Source organism: Somniosus microcephalus, chromosome 25, assembly GCF_052327205.1.
Source record: "Somniosus microcephalus isolate GS21.2 chromosome 25, FLI_Smic_1.0, whole genome shotgun sequence".
Classification (NCBI taxonomy): Eukaryota; Metazoa; Chordata; class Chondrichthyes; order Squaliformes; family Somniosidae; genus Somniosus; species Somniosus microcephalus.
Genome location: NC_141011.1, coordinates 30,371,733 through 30,393,592, shown reverse-complemented (window position 1 = coordinate 30,393,592; position 21,860 = coordinate 30,371,733). Strand labels below are relative to the sequence as shown.

Below are 21,860 nucleotides of genomic sequence, written 5' to 3'. Positions count from 1 at the left end.
TTTATAACCAGAAAATTCCATATGCTGGGAATATGGGAGGTTGTAAGATCTGGATAGTGCGTGTGTAGAATGCAAAGTGGCAATCCCTTTGTTCAGTGGGAGGAGGTATGCCGATCTCTCAAGTACAACACACATCACAGTCTGTTTTGCATTGGAGATAAGCTATTGCCTGATAGGGTGTTTTTTCCCCAATTTTCTCCCCATCTCTCCTGAAGGCAGTAACTCGCTGCTGTATGTATGGTATGGTTCCATGGACACCAGACATTCCATGGTACTTCACCCAAGTGGTCATTCTTCATGTGTGATTCTAGACAGTGAGTGTTACCAGGCTGTCTGAGCACAAAGGATATTTAAGCCAAGTCAGATTCTGTCCTTATACATATTCTAGAAAGGATCATTGGATAGTGATCAAGAGCCTGACCCTCAACTGATTTTATCCCTCCCTAGTCCAGGAGCACTGAGATCAGGATTGCCTTCTCTATCACTTTGGTGCCTTGAACAGATTCCTGAATAGACGTTTGTTGCACTATAATACTATTTATTGATTCAATCCAGGAATAGTGGTTGAGGCACTACTTCCATTTACTAATTCTACCCAGGAATTATGTGCAAAGCAATCATTTCACTTTCTGATTCAATCAGATGCAGCGTGCTAGGCAATAATCACACTTACTGATTCAATCGGGAATAGCGTGTGAAGGAAATAATCCCATTTAGTAATTCAATCAGGAACAGTTTGAGAGGCAATTTATCTCATTTACTGCTTCTAATATTGTGATTTTTTAAAAATGCCCACCTTTGCTGTGGGCAGCCTGCCCAGTACCTGACGGCGCACAGCGCTCTCTGCCCAGTACCTGACGGCGCACGGTGCTCTCTGCCCAGTACCTGACGGCGCACAGCGCTCTCTTCCCAGTACCTGATAGCACACAGCGGTCTCTGCCCAGTACCTGACGGCGCACAACGCTCTCTGCCCAGTACCTGACGGTGTACAGCGCTCTCTGCCCAGTAAGTGACGGCACACAGCGCTCTCTGCCCAGTAAGTGACGGCACACAGCGCTCTCTGCCCAGTAAGTGACGGCACACTGCGCTCTCTGCCCAGTACCTGACGGTGCACAGCGCTCTCTGCCCAGTACCTGACGGCGCACAACGCTCTCTGCCCAGTACCTGACGGTGTACAGCGCTCTCTGCCCAGTAAGTGACGGCACACAGCGCTCTCTGCCCAGTAAGTGACGGCACACACCGCTCTCTGCCCAGTAAGTGATGGCACACTGCGCTCTCTGCCCAGTACCTGACGGTGCACAGCGCTCTCTGCCCAGTACCTGACGGTGCACAGCGCTCTCTGCCCAGTACCTGACGGTGCACAGCGCTCTCTGCCCAGTACCTGACAGCGAGCTCTGTCCAGTACCTGACAACACACAACGCTCTCTGTCCAGTACCTGACGGTGCACAGCGTTCTGCCCAGTGCCTGACAACACACAGCGCGCTCTGCCCAGTACTTGACGGTGCACAGCGCTCTCTGCCCAGTAAGTGACGGCGCACAGCGCTCTGCCCAGTACCTGACGGTGCACACCGCGCTCTGCCCAGTACCTGGCGGTGCACAGCGCTCTCTGCCCAGTACCTGACGGTGCGCAGCGCTCTCTGCCCAGTACCTGACGGTGCAGTACCTGACAGCGCACAGCGCTCTCTGCCCAGTACCTGACGGCGCGCAGCGCTCTCTGCCCAGTACCTGACGGCGCGCAGCGTGCTCTGCCCAGTACCTGACGGCGCGCAGCGCGCTCTGCCCAGTACCTGACGGCGCACAGCGCGCTCTGCCCAGTACCTGACGGCGCACAGCGCGCTCTGCCCAGTACCTGACGGCGCACAGCGCGCTCTGCCCAGTACCTGACGGCACACAGCGCGCTCTGCCCAGTACCTGACGGCGCACAGCGCGCTCTGTCCAGTACCTGACGGTGCCCAGAGCTCCGCATGGATCTTTGGCCTTCTTTTCTTTCCTCTGCCTGCCACTCTAAAAATGCTGACTCGGTGGTTAAGGCAATGAACAGCTGAGTCACAAAAACCAGTAAAATCCCAGGTCCAATTCCTGGTTTGTGCTGAGTTAGCTGATGTAGAAAATCAGTCAGTGTTTATCTTCATGATCACTGTCTAATGATCACTACTAGAAGTTAGTGTATGTGGACATTAGGTGAACCGGATCGGGCTCGACCAATTAAATACTCTGCTTCGTCCCAAGTATGAAGAATGACCACTTCAGTGGACTGGGTGATGCAGTAAGTTAGATGCTGGCCTTTCACCTCAGACATTTATTGTATCTAACGTGCAGTGCCTGACCTGAGCGTAGTGGTAGCTGTAATCTACATCTGACACATGATGTCCATAACCTGGAGGTACTTGATGCAAATACTGAGTGCCCAAAATTAAAAGTCTTCCATTTGCTAGAAGTGAGATCTTTGTCTTGAAATCAAGGGGGAAATAAGTAAATAAAGAATGGCCATTTGTGCATCTGAGATGCTTGGCCTCTGTGTAACCGTAACTCACCAAGGGGCTGAGGCCTTCAGGAGAAGAGGAGGACGGGAGAAAATTGCTAGGAAAGGAAAGGAAAGGAGAGGGGAAAAGGCATTGATTTTTGCTGGAGTATAGCTCCACAGGAGCTGGCAATCCTCCACTACCTCGCCCAGTGGCCATTCTTCATGTGTGAGCTTAGACAGTGAGTGTCAGCAGGCTTTTTAAATATGGAAAGTATCACAGCCAAGCTTGATCGTGTCCTCATCTAATGACCGCACCTGCACACTTTCTAGAAGGGGTCTCTGGTTAACGATTAGAAGCAGGAAGCCAGGCTGATATTTTTCATTTTGCTCCGAGCATTGTCGTGGCTGAGATCTTCTAACTCAGCACAGATCAGGAATTAAAAGCTTCATGGCTCAGTACCCACTGATGTATCAAGGGAGCATCTGTGTCATCTTTACATTTTTAAAAGTTGTTCCTCCTTTGTTTTGATTAGGTCACATTGTAATTAGTTATAGTTTCTTTTGCCCTCATTGCTTTTATCAGGTGCTGTGTAATACAGATAGTGTCATTCAACTCCCAGGTACCAGGGAGGTCACGAAGATTCGATATGAACTTAACAGAAATGGGTGTTGTTTCTAAACTGGCATCTAATTCTGACTGAAATTACAATGTTGTATTACAGAAAGGGTCAAATGTCTCGTGTTTAATTACAGTTGTGTAAAATGCATCTTTCAGAGTTCCCAAACTGATGAATCAAATAAGGCATTCACTACCAGGTTAAAATCATGTAACACCTTCTTAGCTGTGTATCAGCAGGAGCGACTGCCAACCCACTGCTACATTATAGGCTTTGTGAAGCCGAGAATGAAAAAATAAACAGAAGTGGTAAACTGGTATATGGATTACTTTCAGTGATGTATGGAGACAGTGTCTGGTTCTGCTTAATGACATTCAAGTGTTAAGTGCTTGTTTGTTTTAATCAAGCAACCCAGGTGAAGGACCATGGTTGAAAAGAGTTGGAGAGAAGGTAAATCAGGAGGTAGTGATTTGGTGACACCAAGCTTGGATTTTAGAAGCCTGTGGATTATAGTAGGAAAGGAAGATTAAGGGAGACGAGGAGTTCCACAGTTTTGAGGATCTGGGAAAGAATGAGTTCTGTTCGGGGATAATGCGATGACTTGTTTTCAACAGAGTGAGGATGTAGGGAGAAGAAAGAGTGAGTAGAACTGGATATTTGAAACTTGAAAAGAGGGAAGTAGCATCTATACAAAGACAATGCAAGATTACAGATATTCTTCATTGGCTTCACATACCAAGTATGAGGTAGCCAAAGCAACCAAGGAAATTAATGCCATTCTGTCTCTTTTTAATAGTCTCCTAAATTGATATTGTGACAATGCCTCGCTGCCACACTGACATATGGGCCATGTTTTAGAATTTCTTTAAAGCACCCTCGTCGGCCCCACCCATTATTCTGTCGTAGAGAGGACAGATAAGACTCCTACAAATTTTGCTATTCCTCCTTCTTGTGGTTGTCAGAGGTTGAGGAAGAGTTGTCCAAACTATATTCGCTCCCTGATTTTTCCTCACGCTCTGACTTCTCCCTCCCTGATTTTCACACTGTGGGGAATCCTATGTGTTACATTTGGCATCTCTCCCAATACTCAGCCAACATCAGTGTGTGTGCTGATTTACTGGTACGATCTTCCTCCTGTCAGTTGGCTCCCCCCACCCACCCCCCCCCCCCCCCCACCAATTTTCAGAGGACAGATTTTTCAAATGGTTCCGTACCGAGCAATACAAACCAGGATTGCGCTGCCCCGTATGATACTGAGCCATACAGACCGGGAGTGCGCCATTCGTTGCAGTACTGAGCCCCATAGATCACGAGTGTGCTATCTGGTGCGGTATGAGCCATACAGTCTAGGAATGTGTTGCGCAGTCAAACACTGAGCAATACAAACCATGAGTGCACCACCCTGTGTGCTACTGAAACACACAGACTGGCAGTGAGCTGTCCATTGTGGTTCCGAATCATACAAGCCAAGAGATCTCCAAATTTGCAGATGACACAAAGCTGGGTGGGAGGGTAAGCTGTGAGGAGGATGTCGAGAAACTCCAGTACGATTTGGACAGATTGGGTGATTGGGCAGAAACATGGCAAATGCACTATAATGTGGATAAATGTGAGGTTATCCACTTTGGTGGCAAAAACAGGAAGGCAGATTATTATTTGAATGGCAATAGATTGGGAGAAGGGGAAGTGCAAAGAGACCTGGGTGTTCTTGTGTACCAGTCGCTGAAGGTAAGCATGCAGGTGCAGCAGGCGGTTAAGAAGGCAAATGGTATGTTGGCCTTCGTAGCAAGAGGGTTCGAGTACAGGAACAAGGATGTCTTGCTACAGTTGTACAGGGCCTTGGTGAGACCGCACCTTGAGTATTGTGTGCAGTTTTGGTCGCCTTACCTGAGGAAGGACGTTCTTGCCATGGAAGGAGTGCAGCGAAGATTCACCAGGCTGATACCTGGGATGGCAGGAATGACGTACGAGGAGAGATTGTGTCAATTGGGCTTATACTCACTGGAGTATAGAAGATTGAGAGGGGATCTCATCGAAACCTATAAAATTCTGTCAGGCCTGGACAGACTAGATGCAGGAAGGATGTTTATGATGGCCGGGGAGTCCAGAACCAGGGGTCATAGTCTAAGGATAAGGGGTAAGCCATTTAGGACTGAAATGAGGAGGAATTTCTTCACCCAGAGAGTGGTGAACCTGTGGAATTCTCTGCCGCAGAGGGCGGTGGAGGCCAGTTCATTAAATATATTCAAAAAGGAGTTGGATATATTTCTTAAGGCTAAAGGGATCAAGGGATATGGGGAGAAGGCAGGGACAGGGTACTGAATTTGGATGATCAGCCATGATCTCATTGAGTGGCGGAGCAGGCTCGAAGGGCCGAATGGCCTACTCCTGCTCCTATCTTCTATGTTTCTATTATCCACTGCAGTGCTCAGCGGCAATGACCAGGAATGTCACCGGTTCGATTGCTGGTCTCTGGAGGGTTAGCTGATCTTGGGTCAGGCGGCAACTGGTGTAACAATTGGTCTTGGTTTCATTGGATTGCGGACGGGTTAAAATCAGCCACAAAATCTGCCCCTGATCAATATCCAGTGACTTCTGGTGGAAAGTGTGTGCGGACATTGGGTGAGAACAGGTTCAGGCTTAGCTGTGATGTGTCCCTGTGGTTAAATAGCCTGTGAAGACTAGCTGTTTAGGCTCACATGAAGCATGATGAACAATTTCTGTGAGGTATTGCAGAGCTGCCGGTCTCCATCGAACTGTACCCAGCCAGAGTCAGCACCTTCACGATGAGAGGGAGAACATTGAAAAATAAACTTACTGCCCATGCCCAGATGAAAGCAAAGAATCCTTGTATTTAAACGGAAAATTAAACCAGCTGAAACTAAATAATCTTTATTTGCTGTAGTTCCGTGTGCAAGTTAAAGATCAGCAATATTAATCATTCAGTCAAGTGTTTAAGGTGCTTGTTATTGATTTGTTATCTACGGGTAAATTGTGTTGCATGAGCTGTAATGCGCATACTTTTCCTATAAGCTCAACCTGCTTCCCAAAGACTATTATCTGTGTATACAGCAGAAACATTTTGTTTAAGGGAACTGGGTGGTATAGTCAATTCGACGCCAGTCTTTCACCTCTGGGACCTGCGTTCATATCCAGCTGAAATTGGCACGGCAAAAGTCTCCTCTGTTGGCTGGGTCCTGCATGGAATGAGTTTGCCCAGTTTTGAGAGTTGCAAGGCTGTGGAATCCACTTGCAGGGTTCGTGGTTGAGGCAGAAACTATGTCAACAACCAGATTAGATTGGACAGGTGAATGAAGGAAAAGGGGCGAAAGAGATATTGGAACAGGCCGGGTAAATGTGATTAGAATTATTTGCTCGCGTGAAGGGTAAACGCCGACACGGACTGGTTGGGCTGAATGGCCTGTTTCCATGTTGTAACTTCCATGTATTTCTGGTTGCAGCCCAGTTCCCAGTGGGCATGGACCCACAACACAGAACAGTTCCTACTTTGGTGCTAATTGACACTAAATTGGTCTCGCTCAGAGAGGTTTCAGATTGGCTGGTGTAGGAGTGAGAATTGTAGAATTGGTGCATTAAAGGGCATTCCTGAGGTTGGTGCACATTCTTGGACAGCACAGAGGGAGCTTTACCCTGTATATAACCTGCGCTATACCTGACCTGGAAGTGTTTAATGGGGCTGTGCCCCAGCTGATACCAAGTGCCTGAAATGGAAAATGTTCCATCCCCAGCAGAGAAATTCCTCACCTTGATGAGCATATCATTTTTAAATGTCATGCTTAAAAACTCCTTTGCTTACATTTTTTTCTATTTTTGTTGTCTGTGATTATGAGAGGAGCACTCACTGTGGAAAGAAAAGAGTTTGCCACAGTGCTCTGTAGTCTCTTGGTGACTGCTTCAATCATTCTGTGGCTGTACTCCCATTCGCAGAGCAGCATCAGGGAGAGAGGAAATAAAATGTCCCAGTCGAATAGATGTTCGGCCAATTGCAAGCTTCACGGGGTTAATCCGGCACAGCCTGACAGTAATACTATAAAAGGGGTCGGTTATACATGAATACATCACTAACATTTCAGGAGTGAATTGAGAAGAGTGTGGTAAAGTTAATGGTCTGAGGTCACTGGAGAGGAAGTTAACTGTCATCAGCACTGTTCCCTCTGATTTTGTTTTTGTGCGCGATCCCTTTAAATTTGCTGTGCGACATCTCATCCAGCTTGTGAGTGGCCTATGTGGGAGCTCCCGATTGCTGCACAGCCACGCACCCACACAGCTTAGGGGGAACGTTGGTCATCAGTGGGTGGTTTAAATCTGGTGCTGGGTTAGGGGGGAACTTGGCTCTTTACTGTCCTAGTGAGTGTGTGGGACAAGCAAGCAATTCATTTTATGTCTTAGAATAAAGCATTGTATTTCTGTACCACGCTTTATTCCAAGACACAAAATGAATTGCTTGCTTGTACCACACTCTCACTCTTTGGCCTGATGGTGGGGCCACTGTGGTGTAGGTTTACAGGGAGGGCAAGTTCAGATTGACTGTAGATGTGTTAGAGGAGATGTAGTATTGGAGGAGGCATTGCTGATGGTCCCAGTAAGCATGCTATCACACCTTCCCTTTATCTAATTGAATTTATCAAAATATCAGTTGACGGAAATCATATATGTTAAAATCATCATGTTTTCTTAATCTGAAAAATAGTAGTTTGGAGCCTGTCTGGAACAGTCTGGGTGTTCAAGTAGCACACAGGATGGTGCACTCATGGTTTGCAATGCTCACTGTTGCACTGGGCAACACAGTCCTCGTCTGTGTGGCTCAGTACCCCAACAGAGAGCACACTCCAGGTCTGTATGGCTCGACGTCACACTGAGCAGCGCAATCCTGGTCTGTATTGCTTGTTATGGAACCATTTGAAAGATCTGTCCACTGAAACTTGGAGCCACCCAAGGTTTAACACTTTTGTTGTTCTCAAATACAACATGTCGAGGTCAGGCTAATTCAAAGCAGTAAAAGTTGCAGCTGCTCCGAGGGTTTATATAACTGTAATAAGCCGTTCAACATATCATGTTTGTGTTGCAGGATATTACGACGCGCGTGCGAGGGTCCTCATCCGTCACATCACGTGGCTCTTACGAATTTCATTTGAAGAACTGGAGACCTTTGAGGAATCATTGGTAGAGAGTCTGAAAGAACATAAAGAATACGAGTCAGAGTAAGAGAAGAACCTAGACTTAGAAAACATTTCACAATTCCAGTGTGTTCCATAATTGAGTACCAACAGCCTGCCCACTTAAACAGAGGGGTACCGAGCCCCGAATAATCAGCCCTACCTTCAAACAACACCATTTATGAACTGGCAGATTTTGATTTTTTTTTTTTCCATTGGGAGGGAAATAGGGCGAGGTCACAAGCTGGAAGATAGGAGCAGGAGTAGGCCTCTCGAGCCTGCTCCGCCATTCAATGCGATCATGGCTGATCATCCAAATTCAGTACCCGGTCCCTGCTTTCTCCCCATACCCCAAGCTTGCTAATTTGCAAAATAAAATGTATAAATAATCAAATCATAAAGCAAAATACCAGCACCACAAACTGTCTTCCTATTGAGATCACGATATCTGTCTGCGTCACTCGGGGATTGAGTTCTGTTTGATTGGCTCCCAGCAGCTGTCGTTCACACGCAGTTTGAAAGGTGACAGGGTCCAGGGTGAGGATCGAGATTAAGAGAACAATGAAGTAATTACATGCCGCGTCCAAGGGTTTTGATGATGGTTAAAAAGCACTCAGGTTTTTGCAGTTGTATTTTATAATTCTCCCATGAGCCCTGAAATTATATTGCTGTTTAAAAGTCACGACAATTTGCGTCTGCAGTACTGGAGCTCCATTGTTCAGTTTATTACTTAGCATAGCATATATTAAATTTACTGTGTGTGTGTATACGTTTCCCCTATCAAACCACTTCATAATTTAAAGACCACTATTGGGTCACCCCTCAGCTTTCTCTTTTCCAGAGAAAAGAGCCCCAGCCTGTTCAGTCTTTCCTGATAGTTATAACCTCTCAGTTCTGGTATCACCCTTGTAAATCTCTTTTGCACCTTCTCCAGTGCCTCTTTTTCCTTTTTGTAATATGGAGACCAGCACAGTAACAGTACTGCAAGTATGGTCAACCAAGGTTCAATACAAGTTTAACATAACTTCCCTGCTTTTCAATTCTATTCTTTTAGAAATGAACCCCAGTGCTCTGTTTACACTTTTTATGGCCTTGTTAACTTGCGTTGCTACTTTTAATGATTTGTGACTGTGTACCCCTCGATCCCCTTGCTCCTCTACCCCATTTAGACTCTTATTTTCCAAAGAGTGGCCTCCTTATTCCTCCGACCAAAATGCACCCCCTCACACTTATTTATATTAAAATTAATTTGCCATTTACACGCCCATTCTGCAAGTTTATTAACGTCTTGTACTTTGTCGCATTCTTCCTCTGTTGACATTAACTTATCTTTAGCCTTTCAAATAATCAGGATCGAGTGCAAACCAATATGGTGGGTATATTGTGTTTAATCTGCGTTCAGGATGGAATATATAAGAAGTCACACGACACCAGGTTATAGTCCAACAGCTTTATTTGAAATCACAAGCTTTCGGAGCGCTGCTCCTTCTTCAGGTGAAGTGGAGAAATGCATAAAGACACAGCTTATATAGTCAGAGAATCATGTCAGATGTTTACAGGTAACCTTTCCAACTGCCATTTATCACACCTCGGCAGAGAGATAATCACAGCAGTCAAAGGTGTGAATGGTGTCCAAACAGGTCAGTCAGGGAAACATTACATCAAAGAACAATGAGGTGGGGTCACAAGGGGTCAAATATTGCAGATGCTGGGGTCTGTATGAAAAACAAAAAAACAGACAAAAAACATTTTTTTTGGCTGGAAATCACAGCAGGTCCGGCCGCATCTGTGTAGAGAGAACAAGCCAATGTCGACTCGAGTCTGGATGACCCTGCATCAGGTGGGGTTACATGTAGCGTGACATGAACCCAAGATCTCGGTTAAGGCCGTCCTCATGGGTGCGGAACTTGGCTATCAGTTTCTGCTCGACGATTTTGCGTTGTGTGTCTCGAAGGCCACCTTGGAGAATGCTTACCCGAAGATCGGAGGCTGAATGTCCTTGACTGCTGAAGTGTTCCCCGACTGGGAGGGAACACTCCTGCCTGGTGATTGTTGCGCGGTGTCCGTTCATCCGTTGTCGCAGTGTCTGCATGGTCTCGCCGATGTACCATGCTCCGGGGCATCCTTTCCTGCAACGTATGAGGTAGACAACGCTGGCTGAGTCACATGAGTATGTACCATGTACCTGGTGGGTGGTGTCCTCACGTGTGATGATGGTATCTGTGTTGATGATCTGGCATGTCTTGCAGAGGTTGCTGTGGCAGGGTTGTGTGGTGTCGTGGTCGCTGTTCTCCTGAAAGCTGGGTAATTTGCTGCGAACGATGGTCTGTTTGAGGTTAGGCGGCTGTTTGAAAGCGAGTAGTGGAGGCGTGGGAATGGCCTTAGCGAGGTGTTCGTCGTCATCGATGACATGTTGAAGGCTGCGAAGAACATGGTGTAGTTTCTCCGCTCCGGGGAAGTACTGGACGACGAAGGGTACTCTGTTGGTTGTGTCCCGTGTTTGTCTTCTGAGGAGGTCTATGCGATTTTTCGCTGTGGCCCGTCGGAACTGTCGATCGACGATCTGCAAGACATGCCAGATCATCAACACAGTACTCAACACCAACAACAGCCAATCTCCAGACGCCATCCTACAACTCATCCGCTTCATCCTTGACCACAATGTCTTCACCTTCGACAACCAGTTCTTTACCCAAACACACGGAACAGCCATGGGGACCAAATTCGCACCCCAATACGCAAACATCTTCATGCACAAGTTCGAGCAAGACTCCTTCGCTGCACAGGATCTCCAACCAACGCTATACACCAGATACATCGACGACATTTTCTTCCTATGGACCCATGGCGAAGAATCACTGAAAAGACTACACGATAACATCAACAAGTTCCATCCCACCATCAAACTCACCATGGACTACTCCTCAGAATCAGTCTCATTCCTGGACACACGAATCTCCATCAAAGACGGACACCTCAGCACTTCACTCTACCGCAAGCCCACGGACAACCTCACGATGCTTCACTTCTCCAGCTTCCACCCTAACCACGTTAAAGAAGCCATCCCCTATGGACAAGCCCTGCGAATACACAGGATCTGCTCAGACGAGGAACGCGATGGACACCTACAGACACTGAAAGACGCCCTTGTAAGAACGGGATATGACGCTCGACTCGTCGATCGACAGTTCCAACGGGCCACAGCGAAAAATCGCATAGACCTCAGAAGACAAACACGGGACACAACCAACAGAGTACCCTTCGTCATCCAGTACTTCCCCGGAGCGGAGAAACTACGCCATGTTCTTCGCAGCCTTCAACATGTCATCGATGACGACGAACACCTCGCTAAGGCCATTCCCACGCCTCCACTACTCGCTTTCAAACAGCCGCCTAACCTCAAACAGACCATCGTTCGCAGCAAATTACCCAGCTTTCAGGAGAACAGCGACCACGACACCACACAACCCTGCCACAGCAACCTCTGCAAGACATGCCAGATCATCAACACAGATACCATCATCATACGTGAGGACACCACCCACCAGGTACATGGTACATACTCATGTGACTCAGCCAGCGTTGTCTACCTCATACGTTGCAGGAAAGGATGCCCCGGAGCATGGTACATCGGCGAGACCATGCAGACACTGCGACAACGGATGAACGGACACCGCGCAACAATCACCAGGCAGGAGTGTTCCCTCCCAGTCGGGGAACACTTCAGCAGTCAAGGACATTCAGCCTCCGATCTTCGGGTAAGCATTCTCCAAGGTGGCCTTCGAGACACACGACAACGCAAAATCGTCGAGCAGAAACTGATAGCCAAGTTCCGCACCCATGAGGACGGCCTTAACCGAGATCTTGGGTTCATGTCACGCTACATGTAACCCCACCTGATGCAGGGTCATCCAGACTCGAGTCGACATTGGCTTGTTCTCTCTACACAGATGCGGCCGGACCTGCTGTGATTTCCAGCCAAAAAAAAAAAATGTTTTTTGTCTTTTTTTGTTTTTCATACAGACCCCAGCATCTGCAATATTTGACCCCTTGTGACCCCACCTCATTGTTCTTTGATGTAATGTTTCCCTGACTGACCTGTTTGGACACCATTCACACCTTTGACTGCTGTGATTATCTCTCTGCCGAGGTGTGATAAATGGCAGTTGGAAAGGTTACCTGTAAACATCTGACATGATTCTCTGACTATATAAGCTGTGTCTTTATGCATTTCTCCACTTCACCTGAAGAAGGAGCAGCGCTCCGAAAGCTTGTGATTTCAAATAAAGCTGTTGGACTATAACCTGGTGTCGTGTGACTTCTTACATTTGTCCACCCCAGTCCAACTCCGGCATCTCCACACCAGGATGGAATATAACACACTAGTTATACAGCAAAAGCATACGACCGTGACAAGTAGCTGGTACCGAACCCGATCGGACAGATGGCTGCTGTGCACGAACAACTCTTATTCGCTCTTCTTGTCTCACGTGTCGCGCTCTCTCTCTCTCTCTCTCTCTCTCTCTCTCTGTCTGAACTACCCAAGAGTGTTAGACTAGGGTCAGCATGGGTCCACCCTCGGGAAGAGTGTTAGACCACTGATTTCACTCTTGGGAGCCCCATGCTCCACGCTCTGAGCTAAAGGCACTCTAGGTCTTTCTTTTATTCTCTTTTTAGGGGTGTGCCTGGAGTAGAATATGGACAGGACCATTTAACCTACAGAGGTTCCCATTAAAACAAGGTGCCCAATGGCATGTTGAGTTCTTTGTCTAAACTATGGAAAAAGGGTCAACCCTTCCGTTATCTCCCACCTGTCAGGGATCTTCTCACAACCATTACACGTGCTTTTTGTACTTCACCAATCATGGCCTTACAGCATCTTGAGGACTGTCTTCCCTTATCATCTGGCCCTTTCCTTCCAAAGCTATAGTCTCTTATCTCATCCTGTCTTGTCCTCCCTGGTGCAGCCAGAGCATATGCCAGGCACAACTTTGGGCCATTAAATCAAAGGCCCGAAGCTAGTGCTGTCTGCTCAACTAGCCTCTATCCAAACTATCTCCCCTTAATCTACAGACCATTCCATCCTGAGATGATACCTTAACTCCCATAAATTCCTTCTATTCTATGTCCTTTATACTAATTAACTTTTAATTATCTTTGCAAGCAGTTATGTTAAACAAACTCCAATTCCTACCCTAGCATTATAATATGGTTATTACAATAATGGAAGAAGCATAGGTTGGGCCTTCATTGGCCAAATTAAAGTACATTATACAAAGTCAAAATCCTAACTTACAAACAACAGACAGCTCGCCTGGCAGGCAAGGTCATGCTGTGGGCCCCTGCGTGGAATGTTGTGCATCATCTAATCTAACTAAAACACTTGTCTCGACTCTAATACACATTTTCCAGGAAATTGAAACTTACGCAGTTCCAGTAAGACACAACTTGTACATTAACCCCTTACTTGTCTTGAGCAGAAACATACAATCATTTAAACACAGTAATATTCGCATCACAGTTTCATTCGCATAACCATATACGTTTTTAGGCACCCCTAATTTATAACTGAGTATTAACTATACCACCCAATTTGGTGTCATCTGCAAATTTTGACATTGTACTTCCGATTCCAATCGATGGCAGTTTTTAAATTTTGATGTAATTTCTCATTGTGCAACATGAATCAGCTAATTAATGCTCCCTCCACACCGCCCAGCAATCAACACTGTCAAGTGCAACATGGGTATACAAAACCAATTTCAATTTGAGCTCTTTTAAATGTTCTGGGCCCTGGGGTCTGGAAAAGACTGCACCCTGATTGAGACCTTTTTACAGCAACGGAGTCTCAGTTTTTACCAGTCCTCCAGGCCCGGGACAGCTAAAGAGCTGGCTCTTCCGAGTTTTCAAAGCTTTGGGGGAGGGAGAAAACAAGGGGGAAAAGATGAGGGACTGGAGGATGAGGAAAGCGGTGGGGGGAAGGATGATCATTGGTTGGGGGGGGGTGGTGGGGGAGCAGGGCGAGGATGGATTTTTTTTTGAATGGGTCACCTTGCATTTCTTGTGTATGAGGGTCTCGCACATTTTGTCTCTGGATTTTTTCTAACCCTAACCCTACAACCTTTCAGTCATTTCTCTCTTTGTTTGTATGTGGTGGACTTGCAATTTTTTTCCTAATGGTGGTTCACATTTTTGCCTAGTTCTACGAGGCCCACTCACTGGTCTTGGCATATGTATCGTGCCCCCCAGCTCCAAAAAGGTTGGACATCTCTAAAATACAACATGCATTCGATTCAGAGTAAAGCTGATCGACACAGCCTCATGAAACACACCCAGGTCCAGTACACTGTTAAATGCAGAGTAAAGCTCCATTTGCTCTGTCTTGCCAATGCAGGCCAGAGTTCAGCAATGTGCTTTAGAAGAACCTCCCTTGCTGCACTAGTACAAATTTTCCCTTTCGCCGCCGCAGCCAACCTCCGGTCTCTGAGTGATGCTGACGGTCGATCAGGCTATTGCGTCATCTGCATACGTTGGATTGATATTTCCAGTTGGCAGCAGTCTTTCATATTTAATCTATTGGAACTGGAATATTGACCCTGACCGAAATTGCTGACGTCCAGTATAAAACCAGCACTGACTGTGGTGGCTTCAGTCAGTAGCTCAAAGGCTGACCCCTAATGTACAGTAAGATTCATTACATGCTCCTTGTGCATATTAATATGTGATTAAATGGTGTACGGTTTCAGAGAATAGTAACACAGGAGCTTTCATGAGTCTTTGCTCTTTTACGTGTATAAATTCACCACCCACTGCAGTGGTACAAGCTACACACTGGCAAGTAAAGGACATTTAAAACATAACATTTATATTTAAATAAACAATATCTACATATTTTTAAAAGCTGATTCATGTGGCTCTGTCAATGAGCACTATCCTGTCTCCTCAGTGACTTGAAAGTGTTTCACTAGATCTTGGCCCAGTGTCACACACCAGTGTCTTTCTCAAATGAAATGCTGAGTTCCAAGGGTCTGCACGGCACGGAAGCCTAGAATCCCTGTCTTTTTAATCAGGGACCCAGGGTCGGCCAAGCCCTGACTGGTGGGACGAAAGTCTCTCTTCTAAGTGAAATGAGTTTGGTGCAGTCTCAACTCACTTCTTTGTGAATGTGAGTCTGGACAACAAAACAATCAATAATTGGCAATGCAGGAAAGAAATCTATTCTGCAGTATTAAAATCGTGCTGTATTTATGCTACAGGATAATGCACTCTGTGTTCTACAAGGCTACGGACCAGGAGCTGGAAAGTGGGATTAGACTAGATAGCTCTTTTTTGGTTGGCGCAGACACGACGGGCCGAATGGCCTCCTGTGCCATAAATTTCTATGATTCCATGATTCACTGGGCTCATACTTTACATACCATTTCCATGTCTGTGTGCACTTTATTCTGGTGACATTTTAGCTGTTTTTCTCAAGTAATTTCTGCAGCTCACTTAGTTTTCTGAACACGTATCCCATTTTAAATGCAGTGAATTGTGTGAAGGACTCGATAAGGGAGTGATTTCCCCAGCTGGTGTGATTATGCCAGAGAACAATAGAGGGGCTGAAGCAGCAGTCATGCTGTTGTATCCAAACAGATGCCAATTATCCAATACACATATTGTAACATTCTACTAATCATCTGTGTGATTATGTTTATTTGCTAACACTTTTTGATGCTTTAGGTAGCCACGTAATCAAAATTACACAGCATCGTGGAGCAGTGGGCTGCCAGGCAATCAATCAACTTGTGATTGAGTTTTGAGAGAATGTAATGCTTTACAATGCTTCTATTTCACATATAATGTTAGCAATATAATACATTTTTGTAATGCGCTCTTTTTCTGTATTTCATCAATTTTTGAAATCAACCTGCGCACTCTTAATGGGGAGAGCGTTGGGTGGAATAGGAGCAGAAAATAGTGTGTCACTGCTTTATTCTCTATTGCTCAGTTATGAAAACTCTGACAATGTTGCAGGGGCCCCCACTTAATCTTTTGTAGTAATGAAACAATAATGTTGATTTTTTTAAAACCCTTTCAATTGAACCATTCGTGTGTCGATGTGAGAACAGATGAGACGGACATGTAGACTGCCTACTGTAGGTGTCGTCTTCCTCACACTCTGAAAGATGTTCAACCTCCTCGGACAAAGCTCCTGCCCAGTTTCTCCCTCAATTGCCGTCTCAATTTGACCTGGGGCTGCGTGGATCTGATGTTTGAATTGTCCATTACTTTGCCTCGTTGTTGCTTTTGAAGTCTCGGTGCTGCTTCATTTGGAAAAAAAGACCCTGAGTGATCGGATTGAAATTTTTACAGTTATGAAAGAAACTAACCAAGCTGATTCAGGCAAATTATTCAGAATCGTGAAGCGTTCAAATCCCAGGGGATACAAGTTAAAAATGAGGACATTTGAAGTAAGAAGAGAAGCCAGGGCAAACTTTTTCACTTAAAGGATAATAATTGAGTTATGGAATAAATTATCCAGGAAAGGCATTGAAGTAAACAGTAGCAATGGGGTCAAGAAACAATTAAACGTGTGTTTGGAAAGCGAAGGAATTGAGGGATATGGTGAGAAGGTAGGTGGGTTTAATCTATGGAAAAGGGCTAGGGTTGTTGGGCTTAATGGCCTTCTGTTTCTTAAAAAAAAACCTTGTATTCAAAGTGAACCATAGCATGAAATCATGTGACCAAAGTAGTGTTAGTTCTCAATGATGGGAACATCATGTTTATAGCTGGAGCTTAACATCTTGAGCAGACCAGACCTCTGCCAGTAATCTATTATAAACATGCTTGTTTACTAAATGGAGATAATATTGATTTTACCATCAGTAATCTCGCATTATAAAGGTGCCTTGAACTGAATTTATACTGATGGCATTTTTCTTCTTAATTGCCTTTCCATAAGGATGGTGCTCACTGTAAGTATTCTTAATTGACTACACACATTTTAGATACTGAGAAATCGCTGAGAAATTTCTGAACTGTTTCCTTGCTTCGCTAATTGACTTTTGTACACTGCAGCTAACCCTGTCCTCTTTTCAACATTTCCAGAGAATTTGAAATTTCTCGGAAAAAAAAAGATCGGAGAAGGAAATTGAAAAGGTATTTCCTTATCGGACTTGCTACAGTGGGAGGCGGCACCGTGATAGGTATGCTATAACTGCAACCAAGTTACAGTGAGAGGTGGGAATGTGATGGGCATGTTATAACTGAAACCAGATTACAGTGGATTACAGAAATGATAGGTATGTTATAACTAAAACCAGGTTATACTGGGAGATAGGACTGTGATGGGTATGTTATACTAAAACCAGGTTATACTGGGAGATAGGACTGTGATGGGTATGTTATACTAAAACCAGGTTATACTGGGAGATAGGACTATGATGGGTATGTATGTTATACTAAAACCAGGTTATACTGGGAGATAGGACTGTGATGGGTATATATGTTTTACTAAAACCAGGTTATACTGGGAGATGAGACTGTGATGGGTATATATGTTATACTAAAACCAGGTTATACTGGGAGATGAGACTGTGATGGGTATGTTTTACTAAAACCAGGTTATACTGGGAGATGAGACTGTGATGGGTATGTTTTACTAAAACCAGGTTATACTGGGAGATAGGACTGTGATGGGTATGTTATACTAAAACCAGGTTATACTGGGAGATGAGACTGATGGGTATGTTATACTAAAACCAGGTTATACTGGGAGATGGGACTGTGATGGGTATGTTTTACTAAAACCAGGTTATACTGGGAGATAGGACTATGATGGGTATGTATGTTATACTAAAACCAGGTTATACTGGGAGATAGGACTGTGATGGGTATGTATGTTTTACTAAAACCAGGTTATACTGGGAGATAGGACTGTGATGGGTATATATGTTTTACTAAAACCAGGTTATACTGGGAGATGAGACTGTGATGGGTATATATGTTATACTAAAACCAGGTTATACTGGGAGATGAGACTGTGATGGGTATGTTTTACTAAAACCAGGTTATACTGGGAGATGAGACTGTGATGGGTATGTTTTACTAAAACCAGGTTATACTGGGAGATGAGACTGTGATGGGTATGTTTTACTAAAACCAGGTTATACTGGGAGATGAGACTGTGATGGGTATGTTCTACTAAAACCAGGTTATACTGGGAGATGAGACTGTGATGGGTATGTTTTACTAAAACCAGGTTATACTGGGAGATGAGACTGTGATGGGTATGTTCTACTAAAACCAGGTTATACTGGGAGATAGGACTGTGATGGGTATGTATGTTCTACTAAAACCAGGTTATACTGAGAGATGGGACAGATGGGTATGTTGTAACAGAAATCGGTTACAGTACAGTAGTAGATGTAAATGTGAGTGCATTATAATTGAAAGCACATTAAAAATCAAAGCAGAGTCTGAAAATTGAAATTGGAGACGCAGTAATTAATCTAGAAGCTGCTGCAGATTAATGACAAAAGCTGTCAGTCTGTATAGTTAGTGACTCTCCTGTGGCTCATCAGAGTTTTCACAGTAACATGTTTCAACTGATTGACAAGGGAAAGACAGATATAAATGTGGTACCTGCTTTGAGAGCAGGTGCAAATAGGCAGCACACACTTCTACTGCCTACTCTCAATGCACTGAGGCAGATTAGAGGTTCCTCATAGATACTTAAACTGAATATTATAAAGGAGCCAACGGGACATTTATTTCTTCATCAATATTAGGAGCTTGGAGCATTGAGTAGGCTGCTGCTTGAGTGATTTTTTTGAGGTTTCAGGGAACAGTTGGAAGATCTGTGACTGTGCAGTTCATCACTTGCTTGGTGGGGATCCTGTCCATTATAAGTTTCACTTAATGAACAGCTGCATGCAGCTTTATACAGCATTTAATTTAGTGAGCGAGAGGAAAAAAAGCGACCGTTTAATATTTAGATTACCCTGAACTAATTGACTGAAAAGTGCTGTTGGGCTGAGAGTTCCCTCTAACTGTGCTCTGGACCCCACAACACTGGGAGGAAATAATTAAAATTAGTGCAAAGTTAGAAATTGTCAGCCAACACAAAGCAGCAAAATGTGGCACTTGGCAATCTAAATCTGTGAAAGTTAGCTCAACTTTTACGTGAATGTCAGCATTCTATTGTGCAATTAAAAATATGGTGTATGAATTGTACCTTCATGTTTTTGTATCACCTGTGCCTAAGTTGGTGAATCACCTGGTAGGTAGGCAATTGTAAATAAGTCAGTGGCTTATGTATGAGATTTGATGCTGCTTCATGCTTGGCAAAGCACTCACACTCTTGTGGTGATTCATTTAAAAGAAAGCTGCACCTTTGAGCTCGGTAATGTCGTGACACAGCCACTCGTTCTTTTCTTTTGAAGCCACTAACGTATTCTAATTGTTACCGACAGGCCTCACTGGTGGCCTTGCTGCTCCTTTCGTGGCAGCTGGAGCCGCAGCTATTGTAGGAACGGCAGGAGCAGCTGCAATCGGTTCCACAGCAGGAATTGCCATAATAGCATCTTTATTCGGGGCAGCAGGCGCAGGACTGACAGGTAGGCACGGTTTAATTTTTTTCTGCTCATCAAGGTGAGCGATGTTAATGTTGGAGAATGGAACGCTTTTTCAATTTGGCTACTCGTTGTCAGTACAGGAAACTCTCGATTTACCGGCACCTAAATAACCAGAAATCTCTGTTAACCGGCAAAATTCAGGAGTAGGTTCAGGTAAGTTTTAATTCATATTCGTGGCCGTTCCTGGATCTCGTGGCCACTTCCTGCACCTGTTGCCAAGCAACAGGGACGCTTGAATCTTGTGGTCGGGTTCCTGCACCTATTGCTAAGCAACAGGGACACTTGAATCTTGTGGTCGGGTTCCTGCACCTATTGCTAAGCAACAGGGACACTTGGATCTTGTGGTCGGGTTCCTGCACCTGTTGCTAAGCAACAGGGATGCCTGGATCTTGTGGCCGGAGTTCCTGCACCTGTTGCTAAGCAACAGGGAAGCCTGGATTTGTTGCTGTGTATGGAGCTCTCGTACCTTTTACTATACCTCTCTGTAATGCGGACTTTTTGATAAACTGGCACCACGCCGGTCCCGTTGGTGCCGGATAAAAAAGAGTTTCCTGTATAACGCATTCCAAGGTTAGGTGTAACATGGCTGCATGCCGAGTGGCTCAACTGAGACGCACTCAGCTCCCACCTGAAGAATGAACACAGAGAACCAGAAGGAGACCATTCAGCCCATCGTGTCTAGGCCATCTTTTTGCCAGAGCAATCCGAACTAATCCTACTGCCTTGCTTTCTCACCATAGCCCTGTATCTTTCCCTGGGTGAGACACCAAGGATGAGAAAAGGCCGTTCTGCCCATTGAGGCTCCCCTCTCCAGTCCGCAAGCTCGCCTGTCGAACCCCATCCCTCCAGTACCCTAACACACAAAAAGGACAGTGAAAGACCATCACACCCATCACCCAAAAAAGCAGAGGGAAAAAAATCTGATGTCAGTTTAGATTGCTTCCCAGTTCCCGAAGGCAATCGGGCAAAGCTCCGGGAAATTATGGTAACTTATAAATCCTTCTGTTCCCAGCTAACCTACAACTTGCCCTCTATAACTGGAACTGTAGTCCTGTCTCAAAAATGTTGTTTAGCTTCCCCTTTGAAGGACTGTAGGGAATCCATAGTCACCGTACGCTTCAGTAATCTGTTCCAGAAGCTGATGCCTCTCTGAAAAGCAATACTTCCTACCTCTTTGCCTAAGGATTTATATTCATACCCCCTAGTCGTACTGTCTCCATGCTTCTCAAATAATCTATCCAACTGGATGTAATCTAATCCCTTCATCATTTTAAAAACCTCAATCACCCATCCACTCTAAGTCTGAATGGCTATAAAGAAAATAGTCCCAACTCCTGGAGTCGATGCTGATAACTGTAAGCCTTAAGTCTTGGTATCACCCTCTGTATCTTCTCAATATCTCCCACCACATGGGGAGTCAAAATGGGACACAATACGCCAAGTGTCCAAATGTCTTGTGCAGCCAAAGTCGTTTTATATTATACTGTTCTAGTAATATGCCCCAAACCCCTATTTGCCTCCCAGTGGTCTTGTCATACTCCTTGAGCACCTTTAATGATTTATCAATTGTGTCTCTCTCTTGATCTTTATTTTTTTAGCAGGTACCTCTGTATGATATAAACATGCCTGGAGTTTCACAAATCCAAAGGCGCCCATTAAAACATCCAGCTGCACTTTGATTCTCTTTAATGCTCGGCAGATTATTCCAAGTCTTTCTCATTCTTCAAATACTCTTCCGAATATCTGTTTTAAATTAACATTTTTGCCCTTGATCCTACTTTTCTGCTTTAATTTGAAGTAATATTGTGAGTTTACCTTATCTGTACATTTAATATTTATGAAGAGGTTCCCCTTTAACTGAACTCTTTGTAGACGATACAATTTGAGCTTCACTAATCTTTCCTCAGTACTGTTGCTTTTCTTTGCAGCCTCACTGGTGATGTTTATTTTTTTTTGTAGCATTGTAACCAGAATTGTGCACAG

The 21,860-nt window shown here is 44.9% G+C and overlaps 1 protein-coding gene across 8 annotated transcripts in view; it reads left to right on the top strand.

Moving 5' to 3' along the window:
- The window catches only part of tmco4 (transmembrane and coiled-coil domains 4), a 101,154-nt gene that overhangs the window by 12,967 nt on the left and 66,327 nt on the right, over nt 1-21,860 (top strand). For all 8 annotated transcript variants that reach the window (XR_015073524.1, XM_085967061.1, XM_085967056.1 and 5 more), the window contains exons 5-7: nt 8,172-8,304; nt 17,350-17,447; nt 19,716-19,859. Coding sequence is in view for 7 of the 8 variants with exons in the window: in XM_085967061.1 (XP_085823187.1) it covers nt 8,172-8,304; nt 17,350-17,447; nt 19,716-19,859 (375 nt within the window). In the remaining variant the exon portion in view is untranslated. The remainder of the gene's footprint in view (nt 1-8,171; nt 8,305-17,349; nt 17,448-19,715; nt 19,860-21,860) is intronic.